The 23,511-nt window shown below is 41.7% G+C and overlaps 1 protein-coding gene across 1 annotated transcript in view; it reads left to right on the top strand.

Moving 5' to 3' along the window:
- Positions 1 to 21,236, top strand: part of Tmem200a (transmembrane protein 200A) — a 91,162-nt gene extending 69,926 nt beyond the window's left edge. Inside the window, exon 2 of the mRNA XM_029482296.1 lies at positions 18,020 to 21,236. Coding sequence (XP_029338156.1) covers positions 18,036 to 19,511 — 1,476 coding nt within the window. The 5' untranslated portion in view covers positions 18,020 to 18,035 and the 3' untranslated portion in view covers positions 19,512 to 21,236. The remainder of the gene's footprint in view (positions 1 to 18,019) is intronic.
- Positions 21,237 to 23,511: the final 2,275 nt, after the last annotated feature.

Here is a 23,511-nt window from a genome sequence, read left to right as displayed (position 1 = left end):
AGTCCCCTATACCCTCCCCCCACCCTGCTCCCCAACCCACCCACTCCTGCTTCCTGGCCCCGGCATTCCCCTGTACTGGGGCATATGATCTTTGCAATACCAAGGGCCTCTCCTCCCATTGATGACTGACTAGGCCATCCTCTGCTACAAACACAAATAGAGACACAGCTCTGGGGGTACTGGTTAGTTCATGTTGTTGTTGTTCCTGTAGGGCCACATCAAGTCATGGTGCAACAGATCACTTGTACATTTATGCCAATGTTCGTGTTAACAAAGCTGCATGTATACACTGTGAACAAAGCCTGATAGTGATGTTATGTGACTATGTTACCAATTCATTATGCTCCATTCTTACCATTTCAGAGTGTACCCCATCTTCTTGTAGATAAAGGCAGTGCATGTGTTTTTGTTGTGATGATAGTTGCCTCACACTTCTCAGTAATCTACTACTGCTCACCATGTATCCAGGAACTACAGAATCCTATATAATATATAACATGTATATACCATATGCATGACTTTAGACTTTCTGCATGTATCAGGTACACATGTACTATATTCTGATTATGTGAGTAGGTCATGCCATCTACATATTGAAAACTATCCTTTCTGACTCACAGCTCCCATTCTCCACCACCATTCTACTTTCTGCAATAAATTCAATTCTTTTAGCCTATATATATATATATAGGCTAAAAGAATTCATATATATATATATATATATATATATATATATAATGAGATTATGCAGTTTCTTCTTTCTATGTCATTTCACCTAACATAATGTCCCCATTTGTTTGTGAATGAAGGGCTTTCCTTTTATATTTTAATGTATGTGTGTGTGTGCATGTGTGTTTGTGTGGGTGTGTGGGGTATTGAACTTTCTTCATTCTTCATTACCGGTACTTTAGTAGGTATTTAAATTGATTCCATACCTTGACTATTGTGGATGATGGTGCAGGGAACATGGGAGTGACCTACCAACTTCATTTCCTCTGGATGTATTTTCAAAAGTTGCTGCTGGATTGTGTGTTTCCTCCTCCTCCTCCTCCTCCTCCTCCTCCTCCTCCTCATTCCAGGCTTTCTATATGTTATCCTTGGTGGCTATACCAATTTCTACTTTTGCCACCAGGATACAAAGCTTCTCTTTCCTTCACATCCTTGCCAATGCTGGTCTTTCTAATCTCTGGCAGCTGTGATGTGGAATCTCAGCGTGGTTTCGGTTTTCAGTGTTGCTTTGGATGGTTAGAATAACCTGAGTTTCTCCATCTGGTGTGGCAAGGCCACTGTTTTGCATCTGAGTGAATGCTGTGCCGGTTCTTGAGAAGAATTTCCTGAGCGTAGGGCTTGATTGCCTTACTCCAGGAGAACAGACAGAGGAAGCCAAGGGGGTCACCGGCACATCTTTTAAAGACTATGCTTGGAAAAAATAGTGAAGAATTGTTTCCTTCGTAGCAGAGACATTTGTATTCATTCCGCCAGCTATTTGGAAACATGCCCATGACCGTGTTTTTATAATCCTGGTTTCTAAGTAGTCCGTTTGCCGTTTTGGAAATTGCTGAAGAGAGTTGCTTAAGCCATAAAATATCTAATTTATACAAGGAACTATGTCATTTAGCTGGTTGGTTCAAGCTGAAAACTCATTTTACATTTAGGCTGTAGCTCTTAAATTGATTTTTGTCTAATAACAAAATAATTTGACTCTGGGGGAAAAGACATATATGAACTGGAAAGGTTACATTCTACGTGATCTATTGGCACTTTAAAAAATAGACCATCAAGATTAAAATCATGTTTAGTTAGCTTTTAAAAGGAACACATTTTCAATTGACTTATCTAGATGTTTTCTCTATAAAGATGCGTTAGGGTATAAGCAGCTGGGCACATTCTAGTTTGTGTTCTTTGCTACGTATGTGTGCATGTATGTGTATCTGAAATTTTCAAATAAACAAGAAAGCTCACCACACCTTTGTCTATGTAATCAATGTAGTTGCTGAACATTTCTTTCCATCTTCTAACTTCTTACTTTTTAAAAAAATTGATTATATAATATTTTTATCTGAATTTACCTTAGATGACAAATTGTTGTGTTGAAATAATCCAAGGGAATATATTACCATATTAGAAAAAAAGAAAGCTTTTATGTAAGCACTTCTAACAAGTGATACAATATATTCTTATGTTGTGCTTGTTATATGATAGCAAATAATAAAAAAATTAATAATAAAGTATTGGGCTGCTGAGATGGTTAAACAGGCAAAGGTGCTTGTTGCCAAGGCTGCCTAGAGGAGTCCAATCTCCAGGTCCCACATGGTGGAAAGAGTAAAATGATCTCTTGCAAGTTCTCCTCTATGCATGTGCCATGGTGTGTGTGACACACTAAATAAATAAGATTATTTTTTTAAAAATTACAATCTCTATGTTGGTTAGGTGTGAACATACGAGTGGGCTTTAGGTGACAGGTGCCATTTTTAATATCCTCAGCTTTAGAAACAGATGTCCATTACATGTCTCTGTGACATTGAGTAAATCATGGAGCAGCTATGGGACTTCATGAAAGGGACAGGTTTTCCTTCCTCTTTTTTTGAGGCCTCTAGATGACCAGTTCTCAACCTGTGGGTTGGGACCTCATTGTGAGGGGAAGGTGTTGAATGACCCTTTAACAGGGGTCACCTAAGACGATCTGCAAGCCCTAGTTAAATGCTGTCCTTTATAAGAGTTGCCATGGTCATGGTGTCCCTTCACAGCAACACAACAGTGACTAAGACTGTTCTTCGTGGGGTCAACCCTCAAGACTGCATCTAACCCCAATTGATTCCTCATATGCTCACCTCTACATGTCATTAACATTGGCACTTGGGGAGCATATTCGCAATGTCAGAACTGTGAAGGGACATATTCAAACCACAGCATCATATACGAGCGACCCTGGGGACTCACACATTCTGCCATGTGAAGGTCTAGTGGGATAGTTTATGAACAGGGCAGTGGTAGGTTCTTGTTAGCTACCCAATTTGCTTGAGCTTTCACATAGCTTTCCTAGGTTCCAGAACTATGAGGAAAAATGTCTGCTGTGTGTAAGTCACCTCATCCACAACACTCTTGTTACAGAAGCCCCAGGAAACTAAGGCATTGTCATGGTAACTCTTGCTAAGAACTCAGCAGTGTAGTGAAGAGATAGTCTTCTGATCTTTGCTTTCCTGGTGCTCCTGATTGCTGTAGCTCTTCCTGGGGGAAAGAAAACCGGTCTCCTCATGGACTTTTAAATGGATTTATGTAACTCGGTGTGTATTGAGGAATCTGGCTCTCTACTGGTGACATGCCTAGTAGAGGTTATCTATGTCTATACATTTTTAAATGATAGCCTTTACCATGCAAGAAGTTTTAGTTGTCTATAAAAGATTTTAAACTTGTTTTATTTATTGGTGGCTGCATGCAAAAATCAGAAAGAACTTCAGTCTAAGATTACAGATGCACATTTATCTAGAGTTGCCTTTAATGATTTTATGGCCTGATGTCTTTTCTTTCTTTCTTTCTTTCTTTCTTTCTTTCTTTCTTTCTTTCTTTCTTTCTTTCTTTCTTTCTTTTCTTTTCTTTTCTTTTCTTTTCTTTTTTTCTTTTTGTCTAAGATTCAAAATAGACGGACTGGGGAGATGGCTTAGTGGTTAAGATCACTGGCTACTCTTGAAGAGGACAATTCCCAGGACCCACATAGTGGCCCAAACATCTGCTACCCTAGTCCAAGGACATGTAATGTTTTCTTCTACAAACATTCATATAGATAAAAACTAAAATACATTTAAATTTTTAAAAGACTCAAGATAGAGCATAACTTTTGTTTGTAAGAAATCAACTGTACTTCTGTTGGTTTTGAATCACATGGCAATTTCATGTGCTTTCCCTACATGGCACACCCCACATGCATGGATCAAGATTGAGAGTTCTGTTCTATTAAATTTCTTTTGTCAGACACAATTGATACAATTTCCAGTATCATATATATTGACAAAATCCAGTCTATTCTTATTTTTCTTTGCCAACAGTGTTTGCTTGTTCTTATTATTTATATGGAAAATGAGCTTTAATGATTGGATTACTAATTTTTATTGACTCAAGCCAAACCTATACATAAATGTAGGGATAGAAGACATTATATCGCTGTAACATTTTAACTAAAGATAAACTTTATTTTATATCATAGTTTTGAAACATAGACCTTCCTTTTCTCTTGCCTTTCTGGTCCTGTCTTGTGGTATAGTGCCATCATTCTGTCTATTGCTAAGGGGTTATACACAGAAGTCTACTGGCTTTATGTGTTAAGTTTGAGCTAAGCCACTTTAAAAAACTTGCTTAGTGTTTTAAGTTTTTAGTTCGTTTTCTTAGCTGTTCTAGAAATGCAAGTAATTCCAATGTTTTTACCTCCTTTTACCATTTTCAAACCTATAGCTGCAATTTCCAAACCTCCCACTTAATACATTCAGCAGGAAGGGAAACAGGAGGATTGCAGGATCCAGGTTCAGTGAGAAACCCTGTCAAAAGAATAAGGTGGAGAGCAATAGGGGAAGACACAGTCTTGATCACTAGCAAACACATATGCAGGTGCACATGTATGCACACAAACACACCACAGAGCAAGAAGAAAGGAAGGAAGAATGGGAGGAAGGAAAGAAGGAAGGAAGGAAGGAAGGAAGGAAGGAAGGAAGGAAGGAAGGAAGGAAGGAAGGAAGGACATAATTGATGGACATAAAAACAAAGAGTAGAAGGAGGGAGGGAGGTCTTAAAGAGAAGGAGAGCCTGCTAAGGGCCAGGTAGAGAACACAGCATAGGAAGAGGAGAGAGTTGTGGACAGGTAATCCATGTCAACTGCAGCTACCTGAAAGCAGCTTGAGTTCCATTGCTGGGATGCATGGAATGCAAAGCGAGAACTCACTAGTGCAAATTGTCCTCTGATGTGTCCTTCACACATGAGGCATGTGTGCACCCCACCCCAAACACACAATCAACACAAAATAAATACATGTAATAAAGACTTGCACATGTGTATATATAAGGATGCTTGAGGACATCCACAGTGGTTTGTAGTAATGACCATCTGGGACAAAGGAAGGGCCCAGCAACAGAAGAGTGGTCAAGTTAGTCACGCTGTTCCTGAGTGGTGGACTATTACGTAACTTAAAAGGAGTGATATAAGCTAATGAGAAAACAAAAAGACTCAAATCCAATTGTTTGAGCTATTAGAACAGATACGAAGGATAAGATCCTGTGCCTGAGAACTCTTCTAGTATATGTAGGTATATGCTGACTTCATTTGGGAGGCAAGAACACTGTCTTAACAGTGCTTACGTTGCAGGTGGGACTGCCAACTGGGAGAACATGTTTTACAGTGTATAACTGTCATCAACATATTCATAAGAAACATGCATGGCTTTTATTATTTCCATTTGAGAATTCTGTTACATAAGGATCAAAAGGAACACAACACAGAAGCCTGGACAATATCTGTAAAATTAATCAACCTTGTGCCTCCTTGAACAAGTACCGTTCAGTGTTGAGGCTGAGATCTAAGACCAGAGAAAATATAAAAAGGGCTAAAATCACGAAACAATGAAGGTTTAAGCAGAGGCACACAGAAACAGTTGTACCCATTTGAGCCATGCTGGTATCTGTGGGAGGAGAGTAACACAGAAGGCCTTAGGGGCTGGTTTCTGGTGTGCTCGACCCTTACTGTAGATCCCAGCTACTAGGAAGGCTGAGACAGGAGGACCAAAAGTTTAAGGTCTGCTGCGACAGTTCAAGGCCAGACTAGGCAACTTATACCCTGCCTTAGAAAGAAAGAGGGACTGAGTGTGGGTCAGTGGTAGAGCACAGGCTCAGCATGCAGGAGGCCCGGGTTCAGTTCCCGGTGGGGAAACAAACTGGTTTCTTCTGTGAAGAAGATGATAATGGGAGCGTGTCTAAGCTTAAGAGTGTTCAGTGGAAGCAGGTAGGAATAAGCCACCCTTGAACGGGCCAGTTGGTTTCCTCTACTCTCTGTCACTGGACTCACTCATGGGCTCTCTGTTGTCCTCCAAAGGGCACGAGGCCTCCCCAGCTCAGCCAGTGTCATGCTGCTCTACTACGTTTGTTGGCACTTTGACTAGCAGATAGAAATAGGTCTCATCACGAGAACAGCCCCTGTCTGGAAGCGTTTTCTCAGGCACGGTGCGTGCATGCAGGGGTTTCCTTAGGACAGGGAGTCTGATCTGAGGCTGCAGAGAGGGTTCATCTATTCACCTTGTTTGTATTCATCATAGACAAGATGGAGCCAAGCCTAATTCTTATTTAATTTCGTGCATAGAAACCAAACCTGCTCTTGTCTCTGCCTTGCTCTCTGCTTCAGAGCCTCTTCTTCCTGCAGGGACTCAGGGATGAGTCACCCCTGCAAGTGTGGCATCTTTGTGAGCGTGGCAGGGGTGATAAGATGGCCAGAACTCACATCCCTATTCTAACCCTTTTGCTGATTAATTACAAATGGTTAAAAAAAAAATCCCTACAGTTTATTAAAATGCATTTACTCCAACAGAAAGCAACCATACAAATTCAAGTCACTTCAGCATACATTTTAAACAGATTTTTTTTTCATCAAAATTCAACACGAGTCAGGTTATAATGGTGGGGGGTTGGTATGCGTGTGTACTGCTTGATTGAATACTTCTCAGTTTTTACATTCTTGATCCTCAGTGATCTCCAGCCCGTACATACCCAGAACTAATCATTCGCTGACTAATCTTCAGATTGGCTGAAGTCCTACTCACTCACAGGCTCGATTTGGACTCATTGATTAATCAAACTTCTCGCTTATTCACACATAGGCCCATGAATTTCTCACAAGAACCTAAAACGTAGTCACAGACATCCCTCTATGCCAAAGAACTACAGGCCAAGGGAATGTGTAATTTTATCTTAGTAGCCTCTGGTACAAGTCCCCAGGGATCGTACTCACAGCATCACTCTGAGATTCGCTGTGCCTCAGAATGAATAGTGCCGACTAACCGGCCCGCTCAGGCGCCAGTGCCTTTGCTTTAGAAAATATTTATATGCTGTTATGATAAAATATCTAACAACAAGCAAACTTAATACACACACATGAACATGTACACACACACACACACACAATGTAATAAAGCCTGGACTTTTTTTTTTTTTAAGTGAAATAGACGTTAGGTAATGAAATAACATAATTAAGTAAAACAAATAGTATTCCTAATTCTTGCAGAAAATTTCACTTTTATGTTTGACATTTAATTCAGTATATTTGCTGACCGCTAACTATGTACCACACCTCCACAATGGAATCTGCCATCCTCTGAAGTCCTGGAGGCAAGCACCCACGGCGATCTAGGCATAATGATGGAGGAAAGATGCCAGAAGGAGACAGTGGGCTTAGACCTCAGAATTATTACTTTCTATCAAAGATCTCTGAGCTCTTTCCAGTGGTGGAATCTCTCGGCTTTGCTTGCTAGGGATGTCAGTTTCCTTCATGGCTCCCCACTCAGCCCTGCCTGCTCACTCATTGACCTGGGATTTCAAATGTGCTGAAGACTAGCCAATGCTTAAAAGGCTATTAATTTTGTATTTAACTTTATGTACATGTATGAGTGCTTTGCCTGTGCGTATGTGTACTGTATGCATGCTTGGTGTCCATGGAGGCTGGAAGATGCCAGATCTACTGGGGCTGGAGTTAGGAATGGTTGGAAACTGCTTTGTAGGTTTGTTGACATCCAACCCAGGTCCTCTGTATTAACAGTGAGTGCTTTTAACTATTGAGTCATCTCACTGGCCCCATAAAGGGTCATTTTAGGATTATTCAGATAAAGGTATAATAAATTCAACTAAACTGAAGCCCACATCTGAGGTCGAAGTACAGATTATTTAAATGGTCACCATATAATACTGATGGGCTCTAGAGAGGTCTGGATATATCTGAGACATCCCTTCTTACTGGAGACTGCCATCCCCAAAGAATTACCAAGAAGTTCAAATTATTCACCTAGAGACTTAGAAAAAGCATGAAATTTAGCAAGAAGAGTAAAAAAAGAGAAATGAGAAGGGATCCCTCATTAGTTTGGGGAACTCAATAAGCATTATTGTATGGAACAGTGACTTTCAACCTTCTGAATACTGTGGCCTTCAATACAGTTCCTCATGTTGTGGTAAATCTCATCAATAAAATCATTTTGTTGCTACTTATTAATTATAATTTTACTACTGTTATGAATCATAGTATAAATAGTTTGGGAGATAAAAGTTAGCCAAGGAAGTTGCAATCCTCAGGTTGCGAATGGCTGTGTTTGGCCCACAGGTTCCTGCTGTAGTGACAGCCAATCTAAAAACTAGAGGGGAAGGGAGGGCTGGGTACAGGGACATGGCAAATGCCTTTCCTAAGTGCTTCATTCCTATCACCTCTGCAAAGGAGGCACTCCAAGACATGTCAGCCAGTAGAGTCATTATTTTAGGAAAATCGGCATCAACCAGTAGATAGATGTAGTTGGTGGCAGAAGGAGACAGACTGCAAGAGGGTGCTTAGCCTGTTCCACTAAGGAAACTGAAACTCACAACCCCTACAGGCATCTCCATCTTTAAACTACAGTGCCAACTGGCACTTGGTACCCAGCAAATGCAAAGCCAGCTTAAATCTTTTCTTCCTTATGATGAAAACCTGCATTTTCTCCATCCTACACTTAAACTCAATTTGTTTGGTTTTGGTTTTTAGACAGAGCTTCTCTGTGTAACCCTGGCTTTCCTGACACTTGCTCCGTAGACCCAGCTGGCCATGAACTCACAGATCTATCAGCCTCAGCCTCCCAAGTGCTAGGATCAAATGTGTGCATGCTATCCCCAATTTTAAACGACTTTTTGAAAAATTACCTTCCTGAGAGTTTAGGTAATTTGCCTAGGGTCATGTAAGACTGATACTTTCATGCACTGGGACCAGTCTTCCAGATTTGCTTTCACGTGAGAACACTTTCCCCTATTTCTTGCCTTACCCTGACTTTAGATTTCCATAGTATTTAAAGGATGTTGTTTTCTCCTAACTAAGACCCTGGAGCAAATCACTGTGCTTCTCATATTACAGCCTGAGAGACGCTCTAGAGGATGCATAAGACTGGCGGTGTGGCTGTGGAATTGCATCAGCCTCTTGCACTTATCTGGATTCCCTTCAGCATCTAGACACAGCCTCAACAGACTACTCTCCCTTTTCCTTTTTATTCTAATTCATTCTTGTCAAAGCCACACTGGGACTCATTTCCTCCATGATGATTAATATTGTCAGAGTGTCAAGATCTGTTCTAGAATCACCTAGGATACTAACCTCTGGCCATGTTTGTGCCAGAGTTAGCTCAGGTAGAAGGACGCACTCCAAATGGTGTATAGTGCCATTTCATGGGCTGGATCCAAGGACTGAATAGAGGAGAAAACAAGTTGAGAACAGCGCTTAATGCTCTCTGCTTGAGCGTAGCGGCTTCGCTGTGAACAGTTGTCTCCTCTCCTATCATCACGATAGACTTTTTGATCCTAGTTTTCTTTTCTTGGATATTTTTGTCAAAGTGACAAGACAAAACAACAACAACAACAACAAAACAAACAAACAACAACACATTATCAAAGATCCAAATAGAGACATTCTGTCATTTCTTTGGCCTTAGATTGTATCGTCCAAAAATTCTGTTGTTCTTCCCAGTTTACATATACCCGAAAATGTTGTAAATAGAGCTTTCCCAAACCTGGAAACGCAGGGGAGCAGAAGGCTGCACGGAGAAAAGCCTTGTGCTATTCTACTGAGAGCCTCCTGGTCTAGCTATTCCTGAAGCAGTCCACAGAAACGCACACCCTGCCACTGCGGTTGTTAGGGACTGCCTGGAACCATTGCATGCATGAATTATTCTGATGATAACCAAAATTTACAACGTAGCATAGACCAGGTTATGGCTAGCTATGGATCATTCACTTCTCTATCCCTAGTGTTCATAAACTAGCCACAATTTTATTAGCATAAGGCATTAGTATTATCAGGGTAACCTTTACAAAATGTATTCCCATCTCGTTATGCACTACAGTGATGGGCCGCCTCCACAGCTTTACCATCTTACGAGAGACTGGCATTCACCACAGACATCAGAACATACTCATTAAAACACAATTTCATTTGCTCCTTCTTTCACCGGGGAGCCAGGTGGACGCCCCCTCTTATTCAAGCCCTTGAATGTTCTGATGTATTATCTTGGGTTTGCTCTCCCCTGAGCCCTGTTCACTCTTCTGTTTCCAGGCAGAAGCTCATTTTGCCTCTATTGAGATTTCTGCATTCTGTTCCATGTGCATCACTGCACCACAAAGAAGCTGCCTAATCTTTGTGCTTATCTTCTGCTCTTGTCTACCATTTTAAAAGCCTTATTGTTTTCCTTCACCCCACCCCCACCTCATCTTTTATAGGCCAAGCACATTCTGGAATATGCATGCTTTCACAATCCTGATCCACACCAGTGTTCAGAATTCTCACACTGCCGGACATCTGCTTCTTCCTATTTTGGTTCTTTTCTGGTTGATCTACCATCCTGAGCAGGCCATGAATCCATACCCCACATATGGTCCTATAGGCATGCGCACACACTGGACTCAGTCACAATGGATTAGACTTCCAGAATCAAGAGACTTTAGAAGCTTAGCAATCCAAATATTCTTAGTGAGACTCATGGTCCAATGTATTTTTCTTGCCTTTCAATGTGTCTTCCTGTGGTTTCCCATGCCAGCTGAGGGCCTCCTAGTAGAACAGAAACTGACCCAGTGACTCACGTGTGAATGAAATGTGGGTAGCAACAGGAACACAAAGTTAAGTAAGATGAAGTCCCCCGTGAAGAGATAGGAAGTCTTGTGGGAAAGGAGGCAAATCTTTAAACTGAAATGTTTTAAGATGGCATATTGCTGAGTGTTCTTCCGCAGCCTCTGGAGAAATTAGGGAAGGTTTTTAGGAGGCAGTGGCCGTTATCGGAGGCTTGGCACATCAGCAAGAGCTTTCTATGTACACAGAATCTAATTCTCCTTCCCTGTGGCCCTTACCGTAAGGTTGTATCATCTTCTCACTTGAAGTATGCCTATTATTTCCAACATAATTGACACTGTTTTGTTCATATATTTGGATTTTTATCCTTATTTAGGGCTTAAAAACTGTCAGATTGCAAGACTATCTGCCCAAGGGAAGTAAAAATTAATCTATGCCTTCAGGACCAAACAAAACATTACATAAAACCCCATGTGGTATCCACAAATGTGACAGATGGAAATATTTTCTATTCAAGCTACAACAGTTTTAGGACTTTCTTCCCAGTAGAGACATTTAAAACTTTGAGTTTTTAATTTTTTTAAAATTTATATCGTTACCAGAGTCAAAAGAGAAAGGTTCTATGGGTGCCTAGCAGTTCATTCAAACTAAGTTGAAAACATTAGTGAATAGAATGGAAGGCCTCTTTCCATATGTGTGTACTAGTAGGTTTGCATGTGGATACTAGAGGAAGACACTGAGTGACACATGTCCTTCCTCTGTAACTTGATAGCCACGAGCATCCTTAGTACCATCATGGTAGAAAGAGAGAACTTACTCTTGTAAGTCACCTTCTGACATCTATGTGCACTCTGTGGTATTATGTGCCTGCATGCTTGTGCATACATCTCTCTCTCTCTCTCTCTCTCTCACACACACACACACACACACAAGCAGACATACAGACACACATGCATGCATGCAGACACACACAGAGACACACATGCATGCACAAATGCACGTAGACACATTAAATAAATCAATGTATAGTTTGGTTAACTATTCAAGTGCAGTTGTTAGTGGTCTGTAAGGATGCAGGAAGCCTGGGGTCTTCTACCTCGAGAAACACGAGTCCATATATTGCAAGGAAGAGATGAGTTCATACAAGACACATTGAAAGGCACATTGAAAGGCCAGAAAAAACATTGGAACATGAGTCTCACTAAGAAGAATATTTGGATTGCTAAGCTTCTAAAGTCTCTTGATTCTGGAAGTCTTATCCATTTTAATTATTTCTTCAGATTTACAGAATTATATTGAATACATAATGTAAGGAATGATAAGGCAGGAAAGCCCAACCTGTTCATCTGGTATTTGCAGTTGGACAGTACTATAGGTACTGTGTTCCCACTGGAATACTAGATTGAAAACAGGAAATGATGAGGATGAGGGAGCTGGGGGACACTAGACTTGAGGAAGCCATAGGACGATAAAATATGAAAATCTGCAAAATGTTAGTTCTGCACCAACAAGTTTTCCTATTCTGCAGACCTTTGCTGGTATTACTCAGTATAGCGTAAAGCTCTATAGTCACGTGAAACAGTGGACCAACAACAAAGCAGTCTTTAGTGAATTGCCAGACTGACGCTCAAGTCACTACACATAAAGCGTAACCCATTGTGATCAGGCACATCTTGAGCTCACAGACCATGTGTCAGAGAGAGAATGCGCTTGGAAATCTATATGGGTTCTGTGTCAGCAATGTTTCTACAAATGTGCTAGCCTGACAAACTACCAAATGCAGGCCTGAACCAACTATGAGCTGTGTAACAATTAGCATGGAACAAATACTCTCCAAGGACTAAAAGCCATGAAGCCCTGGAACACAGAAATCTCCAGAAGGCCAAGTAGCATATCATAATGAGCTCAGAAAACACCCTGCTGGGACCCAGTGGGAGACATATTCTGCAGGAACAGAAGGCATTAGTAGCCTGTCTTCCCCAAAGCAAAAATATTTTCCCACCACACATTCCAGCTCTTCAAATCTGGACATTCTCTCAACAATAACTGTCACACTGTACACTTGCTACATCTCCGACAGGAAGGTGGCTTAAACTGTTAAAAGAAAGCCATTGCTATGAAAGTCACCAATTTACCCAGCATGCAGGATTTCAGGAGAGATGTCCCAGCTGCTGAACTGAACTACTCATGGCCACAGACTGCTTTTCACCCTTCACCGCAGAGAAGTTCCTGTCCTCAGCAGCATGGGCATCATGATTGTGCAGCAGCATTGAAAAGAGTGCTGCTTGGAAAATATTAAGATCATTTTCAGTGACAGTAGGCCTGGGAAATCCAGAACACACTGATGAGAGTCCTGAAGGCCAGAAAGGCTGCAGAGCAATGGTCATTTGAGTTTCTTCAGTTACTGTCACACAGCTTGGAGAAGACTCAACTCTACAAGCCACACAGATGCTTTCATCCTGCCAAGGCCATTGAAGGCTTCACAGTCATCTATCTATACTACAAATAAGCCATCTTTCCTAGAATGAATTCACCATACACATTAGCACAAAATGTGCCATCCCATAATTCACAGGCTCCTTCACATTAAGCCTCTTGTGAAATTTTCTAACCTTTGGCCTTTTTAAAGCATCATTTTGACTGGTGAATTTTATTCTCCCAACCCATGATTTCTCTGAGAGCAAGGAATGACAAGGTGTGGAGGAAGGCCATATTGAGGAATGACAAGACAGGACTCCCTTATAAAAAGATAGAATTCTCTGATCTTGAAAACACAAACTCCTTTAGCACTGAGGCATAGTTTATGAGTATTTCAGAGAAACCGCACAGCCAATGCCTACATGGTGAGCATATTGAAAATCAAACTGGGGATGCTGTGGTGACCTGGGAGACTGTTTCTGACCTCATCATTTCTGCTCTCTTTTTCTAGTATGGAGTTAGTGGCAGCAACTCCATGAATTGGGAGAACATAGATATTTTAATTTCTAGTTTTCACAATGAATCTCAATCAGATTTTTTTCTCATCTAAATTCTCTGTCTGTGAACTACTTGACTGAATATTTATTTGACTATCAAATTCATGTAGGAACCACCAACCCCTAAGGCAATAGTTTCAGGAAGGAGAATTGTAGGGAGGACACTAAGTTATAAGGATGGACCGACTACTCTAAACTGAAATTTGTGCCCCTCTGTCTAAGTTCTTTTGTATTATTCCAGTAGAATTTAGATAATGTGTAGAGAGGATGAGTGGCTTACGTTGCTTGAGCTGAGACGTTCAAGGTAAAGGGCTAAAGCCTCATAGCCTGGCAAAGGCACGTGGTGAAAAGCAAGGCCACACTAGTTCAGTGCTTGTTGTGCTTTGAGTAGGAATAGCTCCTGTAGGCTCGAATACTTTGTCATTAGTGAGTGGCACTATTTGAGATTAGGAGGGGTGGCTTTGTTGGAGTGGGTGTGGCCTTGTTGGAGGAAAAGTGTCACTGGGGGTCAGCTTTGGGATTTCAGAAGCCCAAGCCAGGTCAATCGGCTTTTCTCTTCCTGCTGCTTGCAGATCTGAACTGGGCTACTTCTCCTGCACCATGTCTGCCTGCCTGCTGCTATGCTCCCTGCCAAGATGATAATGGACTAAATCTCTGGACAGCTAAATCTTAAAGGGTCACCCGCACTAGGTTGAGAACTACTGGCCAAAGGGAAGGCCTTACTCCTATTCTGCTGGCATTCTCTCCACGTCTTCTGAATTGATGTTAACTTGATTTCTCACCATGATAGATGTGAAAAAAAATGCTGTCTCTCATATGCACCCTGGGGCAAGGCTCTTCCTAATTGAAACTTGTATTCTGGAATGACCTGCAGCCGGTTACTGCTTGGGCCATTAGCTCTTCTTCCATTAGGTTTCAAGCTCCATGAAGCAGTGACTGAATTTACTCCGTGGCTTTTCCCTTGGGCTTTAGTTTGGATCTCTGAGTGGTGATACGGAGTTGTGCAGTGTGGGATTGTTTTGAATCAAGTTAAGAGGGAAACTGTCACCAAACCTTGCTTTGCTGGTTCTTGGCATCTTTGTAGCCTTATCTAGCTAGCCCTGACCAAGGCAGATTGACTTTGGCTTTTATAAGATCCCTACCACAACCAACAAACCCCACCCCCACCTCCCCATTGCTCTAGAGAGGTTTCCTTTGGCTTTCTCTGCATTGGCTCCTTTCTTCTACCTCCTAGCCTACCATGCTTACCTTGCTTGATCATCCCCTCCCCCTTCTCTGTGGTCATACCTCTTTCTTAGAACACTCTCCTCCAGTGCCATTCTCCAGCCAACCCCAGGAACTAAAAAAAAACCGAAATACTTTAACAAGTTGTAAAGGCCAGGATGTCCGTTTGGAATGTAGCTCACTATGGTTGCTTTAAAATCAAAGGAAAAACCACATGCCCACCCTTGTTTCTGTTTCTTTCTTAAATCCACCTATTCCAAAGGATTTCTGTCTCTTTCCTTAGTCTGACATATGGAAAGAGCTAGGCTAGGCATCTGCAACATAAACTGTTTCCTTCAAACATTTGGAACTATGCTGCATTTTGCCCAAGGTTTGAGAGAGGCTCTAAGGTTAGTACATTTACTTTGATAAATCTCTTGATTATTCTCTCAATATTAAATGACCTTAACCCTAGTTAAATTCCACAGCAAGGTGGCTCTCCTTACCAGCTCACTAAAACAATGCACACAGGCCACAGCCCCATTATTTAAGAACAACTCAGAAATCATAAGCAGGAATTCAAAAGAAGATCTGTCTCTCTCTTCTGGAAGATGGAATTGGACAGCCTTTCAGAAACTTGTCTAAGACTTGGAGAATCTTAAAATATCCTTTGTTTTTCTACCAACTAAGGTTGGCCATTGGAGTGCTGTTGGTTATAAAATGAGGCAGAGATGTTTGCAGCTTACAAAGTGTTGCTTTTTGTATGTATGTTTTCTTTGTTTATATGTTTAACTATGAAAGTTGGTGTAGTCGTCATAAGTCAGTTCACAAATCCTGGGGGAAGGCTCACTTTTTAGTCATCACTTTAGCAACTATTTCTTTTTTCTTTTTCTTTTTTTCTTTCATTCTTTTTTTTTCAAGACAGGGTTTCTCTGTGTAGCCCTGGCTGTCCTAGAACTTACTCTGTAGACCAGGCTGGCCTCAAACTCAGAAATCTGTCTGCCTCTGCCTCCCAAGTGCTGGGATTAAAGGTATACGCCACCACTGCCCAGCTTAGTAACTATTTCTTAAACACTGGCTGTGTGCAATGTACTACAATGAATAAGGAGAATGTTAATTAAAATTGAATTTGACCATGAGGCATGAAGAATTCAGACTATATATGTGCACATACACACACACACACATCTCCAGTGTCCTAGAAGGTTTGTTCAAATATTCTGAGGAATGACGCCTGTGTGAGCATGAGAGCTGAGTCAGATAGTTGGAAAAGAACTTTATATACCAGGTGGAACATAAACTTCAGTGATTAGCCAGAACTTAGCATGTTAAGGCTGACGAGAGTTAGGAGGACACATTCTCTGGACCAGTTTGGCCTTGAGCACAGAGTTTTGCCTGCCTCTGTCTCCGGAGCAATGGGATCAAAGGTGTGCACCACCACCCACCTAGCTAAAATGTTCCTAATGGTCTCAGAAACAACAAGGCATAGACTATAAATGAGAAACGGGAAATTTTATGCACCTTAAAGGGAACACAGAGATTAAACCCATAAAATCTGAAATCCCAGATTAATCTGCAGGCAGCAAGGTTCGTTTTGTCTACTCTTATGCTCTTGCAGAGGTGTGTTGTGAGATAATCTGGCATCTCCATGTAAACTGGTTGGTACAGAAAGAGGACCCCAAATGCTGGAGAGCAGTTGGAAGGTCACTCAGTGGTACTTAATAAGCACTGTACATATCTCAAAAGAATAGGGTTGTAATAGAAAGGTGGAACTGAGACCCTATGTGTCAGGACAGTTCTATGATTTAGAACATTGTTGAAAGGGGGAGAAAGAAGTGAGTGATGATCACTACATAGGCCCAAGCCTGAGGACTGGCTCCCCTAAAAAGCCAGGTGTGTACCCTGAGACCAGTGGTACCTGCAGATGTGAGGTCAGCTTTGCCAGCTGTGTGCAGATGTGTGTGTTTTCCCTGGGAGGCAGACGGGAATTGAAATTCAGGCTGTGATCTGAATCGCAGCCTGGGGACGCCTAGCATAAAGGCCATCGTGGAAGATGTGGGAATCAAGGACGAGTCAAGGCAAGCATCCAAAGAAGGGACTCTAGGGACTGACAATTTACTTTGGGCTGAAGAAAGAAGAGCCAGAGTTCAAAATGGGGAGGTCAGTGTAGGAGCAGCAAGACTTAGAAAGTGAAGAGGCTAATGGTATCCAGAGAACCAGGCACGTAACGGGGATGACGGTGTAGAGAGAAACTAAACATGACACTAAACCATGCATTCTGGAGTGTATTCTTTTGGTAAGTCTGGAGATTTCCTTTGACCTGTTTAGTATAATGTTTTCTCGTGTGTGTGTGTGTGTGTGTGTGTGTGTGTGTGTGTGTTGTTCCTCAGGATCCCATCTACCTTGCTTTTGTCTATCATTGGCCTGGAACTGAGGGCTTCCACTAGGCTAGGAAGTCTGGGAACCCAAGGCATCTATCCTCCTGTCTCTGCCTCCCCAGTGCCCAGCTCACATAAGCACTGCACCACACCCAGATCTAAAGGAATATTGAACTTAGCTCTTCACTCTTGTAAGGCAGCTACCAACCGACCACCTATCTTCTTACTCAGGTCCCTGTTTCTTTAAAATAACATAAACAATGGTGAAAATTGTGAGTCTACGGGTAGGATGGGGGCTTGTGACCAAAGGACAGCTTAATATACTAGGTGTCAAAATCAAAAAAAAATATTTCTTGAGTTCAAATTTTATTAACACTGGGGGGGGGAGAGAGAGAGAGAGAGAGAGAGAGAGAGAGAGAGAGAGANAGAGAGAGAGAGAGAGAGAGAGAGAGAGAGAGAGAGAGAGATCCAAAAATTCACATTAGTCAACAAACATAACCTCTTCCCAAACTGTAAGGATTTAAAAGCTACGCCTCTGCTTTTATCAAGTGGAACAATAGCAGACAATCCCCTGTATGAGCAGTCCTCAGCCTCAATTGCAGTCTCCCTGGGCTCACCTGTGGATCATCTGTTTCTTTTCTTTTCAGAGCACAAGAGGAAACTATGATAGCCACTGGTGGGGTCATCACCGGCCTGGCGGCCTTGAAACGGCAGGACTCTGCCAGGTCCCAGCAACACATCAACGTCAGCCCACTGCCTGCTACCCAGGATCAGAAACCCGTCAGACGGCGCCCACGAGCAGATGTTGTGGTGGTCCGTGGGAAAATCCGACTTTATTCTCCATCTGGCTTTTTCCTCATTCTGGGAGTGCTGGTGTCCATCATAGGAATCGCCATGGCAGTCCTTGGATATTGGCCCCAGAAGGAGCACTTCATTGATGCAGAGACCACGCTGTCCACCAATGAGACCCAAGTGGTTCGGAACCAGGGCGGTGTGGTGGTGCGCTTCTTTGAGCAGCATCTACATTCCGATAAGATGAAGATGCTTGGCCCGTTCACCATGGGCATCGGCATCTTCATTTTCATCTGTGCCAATGCCATTCTTCATGAGAACCGCGACAAAGAAACCAAAATCATCCACATGAGGGATATCTACTCCACAGTCATTGACATCCACACTCTGAGACTCAAGGAGCAGAAGCAGGCAAATGGCTTATACGCGGGCTTGCTGGGAGACACCGAAGTGAAGCAGAACGGCAGTCCCTGTGCATCCAGGCTGGCTGCCACCACCTTGGCCTCCTTCTCAGGGATGCGGAACAGCTTTCGGGTAGACAGCTCTGTGGAGGAGGATGAGCTGATGATGCCTGAAAGTAAGAGCCTGGGGCACCTCATGCCCCCGTTGCTATCTGACAGTGCAGTCTCTGTCTTTGGCCTTTATCCACCTCCAGCCAAGGCCACCGATGACAAGGCCAGCAGTTCCAAGAAGTGTGACACCAAATCTATTGTGTCGTCATCCATCAGTGCTTTCACACTACCTGTGATCAAGCTTAATAACTGTGTCATTGACGAGCCCAGTATAGACAGCATCACTGAGGTCGCAGACAACCTCAAAACTAGGTCCAGGAATCTTTCCATGGATTCCCTCGTTGTCCCACTGCCGAGCTCTGGTGAGTCCTTCCAGCCTGCTGTCACATTACTCCCAAGGAACAATTCTGTTGGGGAGTCCCTATCTAGTCAATACAAGTCCTCTGTGGCTCTGGGCCCCGGGACTGGACAGCTCTTGTCTCCGGGAGCTGCAAGAAGACAGTTTGGCTCCAACACATCCTTGCATTTGCTCTCTTCTCACTCCAAATCCCTAGACTTAGACCGAGGTCCTTCCACACTCACCGTGCACGCAGAACAAAGGAAGCACCCAAGCTGGCCCCGGTTGGATCGGAGCAACAGCAAAGGGTATATGAGACTGGAGAACAAAGAGGACCCGATGGATCGGTTGCTCGTTCCCCAAACAGCAATCAAAAAAGATTTTACCAATAAAGAGAAACTTCTCATGATCTCAAGATCTCATAACAACTTGAGTTTTGAACATGATGAGTTTTTGAGTAACAACTTGAAGCGAGGAACTTCTGAGACAAGGTTTTAGTGTTTATTTTTACCACTGACCATTTTCTTTGGAGGTATATACTACTTTAGCCAGTGTTTGCCTCCTTAAAGCATTGGTTGCAAGCCTTTTAAAATCAAATGTCAGCGTGTTAGAAATGATTGGTTAACTCTGTAATGAAGATGGCTGTATGTACGGGTTCCTTTTCCCTGCAGAACTGTAGGTTATCATGTGAGATTTTTGTTTTCTCACTCTCTGATAGCATGGTTTCTTTTGTTGACATAGATGCAAAATACCTGCATTCATATTAAGAACTTGGCTTTACTTTCAAATCCTATTATAGATGATCATCTTCATAGAGGGAAGTAGCCAGTACAGAAAGTGTGGAGTACCAAAGTGTGGAAAAGAAGTGTTAAACTCAGGTCTAATACTCAATAGACATAAATGAGAGAGAGTGCAGTCTTAAGATGGGACTTTCTGAATTGCTTTATTCAAGATTGCTTACATTACTTAATGGGAGAGCTCATTTCTGTTACATCTGTTGTGACTCATATTCTGAACTCTTTATGGGCAGTATATATATATTATATATTACACATCAGTTTTGCTAGGGTGATATTTTAATGAAAAAAAAAGAAAACATGGTGGAGAAGTCCATGGTTTAGAGATAAATAGCAAAAAGCTACTAGTTGTAACTTTAGAGCCTCAGAATCAAACATTTTCTCTGCAAAGTGATGTGAAAAGTGAATGAGCTACTGTAGTTTGTAGACTTTCTGTCCTGACATGTGCAGAGAGAACGCCACCTAAGGAGCAAAGATACTATTATTTGCATCTAACATCTAGTCACTTGCTGTTGTCCAGAATTCACTTACCCCCATGTCCTTATTTTGTTCCAAAATATTATTATTATTATTATTATCATTATCACTAGTTAATCTAAGACATAATCAGCTAACCTCAGCATTTCTTCGAGTCTCCACATGCCACGAGCTTGGAGGTTAAAATGAATTTATCACTTGATAAACTGCCTTGTGATTTACCCTGTGCTGGAAACCCTTCCACTAACTCCAAAGACTCTCTCCTGGTGGGACAAGTTTTGAGGGTTGTGGTTATCAAATATATTAAATTGTCAAAGATTCTAAATACTAAAGTGAATGTTTCCATTAGACATCTTTCTCGTTTCCATGAAGGTAACATGGTTTTAGCAATTGGTTAATGGGGTCCTAGAAGAGTGTCTCAGCAGTTAAGAGAGAGCATTGGCTGTTCTTGGAGAGGATTCTGATTTTGTTCCCTGCACCCACGTGGTGGCTCACAGTCATCTGTAACTCCGGTTTCAGGGGATCTAACACTCTCTTCTGGCCTCTGTGAGCACCAGGCATGCATATGGTGCACTTACATACACATAGGCACTTATACACGTAAAATAAAATCTTTATTTACAAAAGTCTAATGGAATACTCAGGAAATTTTGCTGGTTTTTCCCAAAGCCTAAACATTTGTGAACATTCCTATTGCAGTCACTAGAAGGAACAGTAAGGACACATTTGTAAGAGTAGCATCCTAGAATCCCAACCTGTGTTTACACAGGCATCTTCCTTCTGGAGAGGCACCCTGCTTCGTAGAAGCTCAAGCCTGTGTGTTATAATAGACTAAGCTCAATATTTTACTATAAAAACATTTAATAAATGTCTGTTACTCCTAGAAATGTGTGTTCTTCATACCTTTGCTATCATTTTTTAAAAATAAAATGTAAATTTCTGTTTTAAATACTGGTTTGCAAACTTTCTGCTATACTCTACTGATGGCATTTAATACCATGATGCCCTGGCTCTTTAATATTGCCTCTGTTGGGTTACAGAGACACCCAACTACTCTTTTTAGTAGGTTATTTTTATACTTTGTTATTTTGAGATGGTTTTCATTGAATTCCCAGGAAAACAATCAAAGGCCACGTACAGCACAGAAATGTTAACAGTCCCCTGGTTCTCAGCAGGCTTAGTAGGGCACATGACATGACTTGCAAGTCTCTCCCCATAATATGGTCCAGATATATGTAGAGAATTGAGCAGTGTGGCTCTTGGCAGATCTAAATAAAACAACTGGGAGCTAAAAGCAGTAGTTCATGCCTAACCAAAACCCCCTAGGTTCTATTTACCAAATAAATTAACTTTATTAAATGATAAATAGTCTTCACATTTAAATTAATCAGACTCATATGTCACTATTAGTGTGAGACAGCTTGTCTACCTTATTAATTTGGCATCATTCCAACCTGGAAGACTACTTACTCCATATTCTGTATATGAAGCTTGTGTGTGTGTGAAGCTTTTATGAATGCTGAAAAGTATTTATAACTGTAATTTATCCCCAGGAGAAACCCCAGGAATGTGGACCATGCTCAGCTGCTTCTAGCCTGGGTAGTTTCTAATGCCTGTAGCCTAACTGCCTAGTTCAAACAATAAAAATTTATTTTCTTCACATTTCGGATATTAGTAGGCCAAGAACATGCTTAAGTTAGAGTAAGGTCTGTCCACTTGTGTTATTGGGTTATTTTCATATTTTCTTATCTCAAGATGATTTTTCATGTTGAATTTCATTGACTCTTCAGGACAGGTTTCTCCTGGGGCCTCTGTCAGCCAAGGATTATGTATGGTGACCTTATCACTATGTCCTTATGTGTTCTTTCCTCTCCATATATGTATGCCTATTGGTTCTTTTTATAGGACACCAGCTAGGTTGGCTGAGAGCTCTACCCCATAGGCCTCATTTAACCTCAGTTCTTTCTTTGAATTGTCTCTCTGCAAATACAGTTATTATCTGCGCTGCAAGGTATTAGGGACATGATTCAGCCATAACATGTTGTGTAGAATGTTGACTGAACAGCCTTAGCCTAAAGTGGATGAGAAACACAGACTATGCCATCAGTAGCTTTGCTACCCTGGATATATAGGCTTGATGATTACAATCTCTCAATGTCAGTTTATTTCTTGATTTCCATCAGACCTGGGATTTCTCAACAATAATGTAAGGTGAGTCTGAATATAAAATATCAGGTTCTTTATAATTCAAAAGTTTCTGGTGCTCTCAGGTGAGGATCATATTGTGTTTGATGAGCACTTTGCTCATCAAATTAGAAAGGACAGACACTGAGACAGAGCAGAGTGGCCACCTGAGCTAGACAGGCTGGGAGAGTATAACCCTGTCCCTGCTATGCTCTTACTGTGAATAGTGAGTGGTCTGTCAGGCATGCCAACGTGAACTCATCAGTATGTGCCAAATGCTAGCCCTGCTCCCAGAATTTTATAATTTACGTGAGATGACCTTTCTAGGTAGTCCAGAGTGGTGTCCTGGCAAATATCTAAGGAGAATTAATATGTAAATGTTGTCACTACACTGAAGTGTTATCTGAAAGTATTTCCACCCTTCATTCTCTTCCTGTCACACTCCAAATACATTATCCACTCTCGGATGAATAAGCATGCTTCCAGGCATGACCATGCCCCAACTCCTAGAACAGATCAATGTTAACTTACTTGGCAAAATGGACATGTAGAATTGATGAAAATAGAGATCTTGCAATGGGGAGATCATCTTGGATCATTCAGGATAATAACAAAGGTCCTTGTAAGAGGGAAAATCACAAAGAAGGTAGTGATGTGGGCAAAGACATTAAGGCTCTAACTTTGAGGGTGGAAAGGGAGGTTATGTACTAAGAACTACAAGCTCTAAAGACTGGAGCTCATTAAGCTCAGGAAATACGGACCTCAAAGGTTTCAGGAAGTCCTTGAAACTGACCAGACATATTTCGCTCCTCTCCCCCCCAAGCTCATATAAGCTGTAAGGTTTGCTCAGAGACTTTAAGACCAGCTGAGCTACCTCAAAATGAAAGATCAGCCTAGCTGTTTTGAAAAAGCAAAGACCAGTCTGTTGGTTGTCATTCTGTCCTATGACAGTGTCCTTTGCCTTACAGAAGCTTTGCAATTTTAAGAGGTCCAATTTGTTGATTCTTGATCTTAGTGCATAAGCCATTGGTGTTCCGCTC

Source organism: Mus caroli, chromosome 10 (assembly GCF_900094665.2).
Source record: "Mus caroli chromosome 10, CAROLI_EIJ_v1.1, whole genome shotgun sequence".
NCBI classification, from domain to species: Eukaryota; Metazoa; Chordata; class Mammalia; order Rodentia; family Muridae; genus Mus; species Mus caroli.
This window is presented reverse-complemented; position numbering and strand designations above follow the sequence as displayed.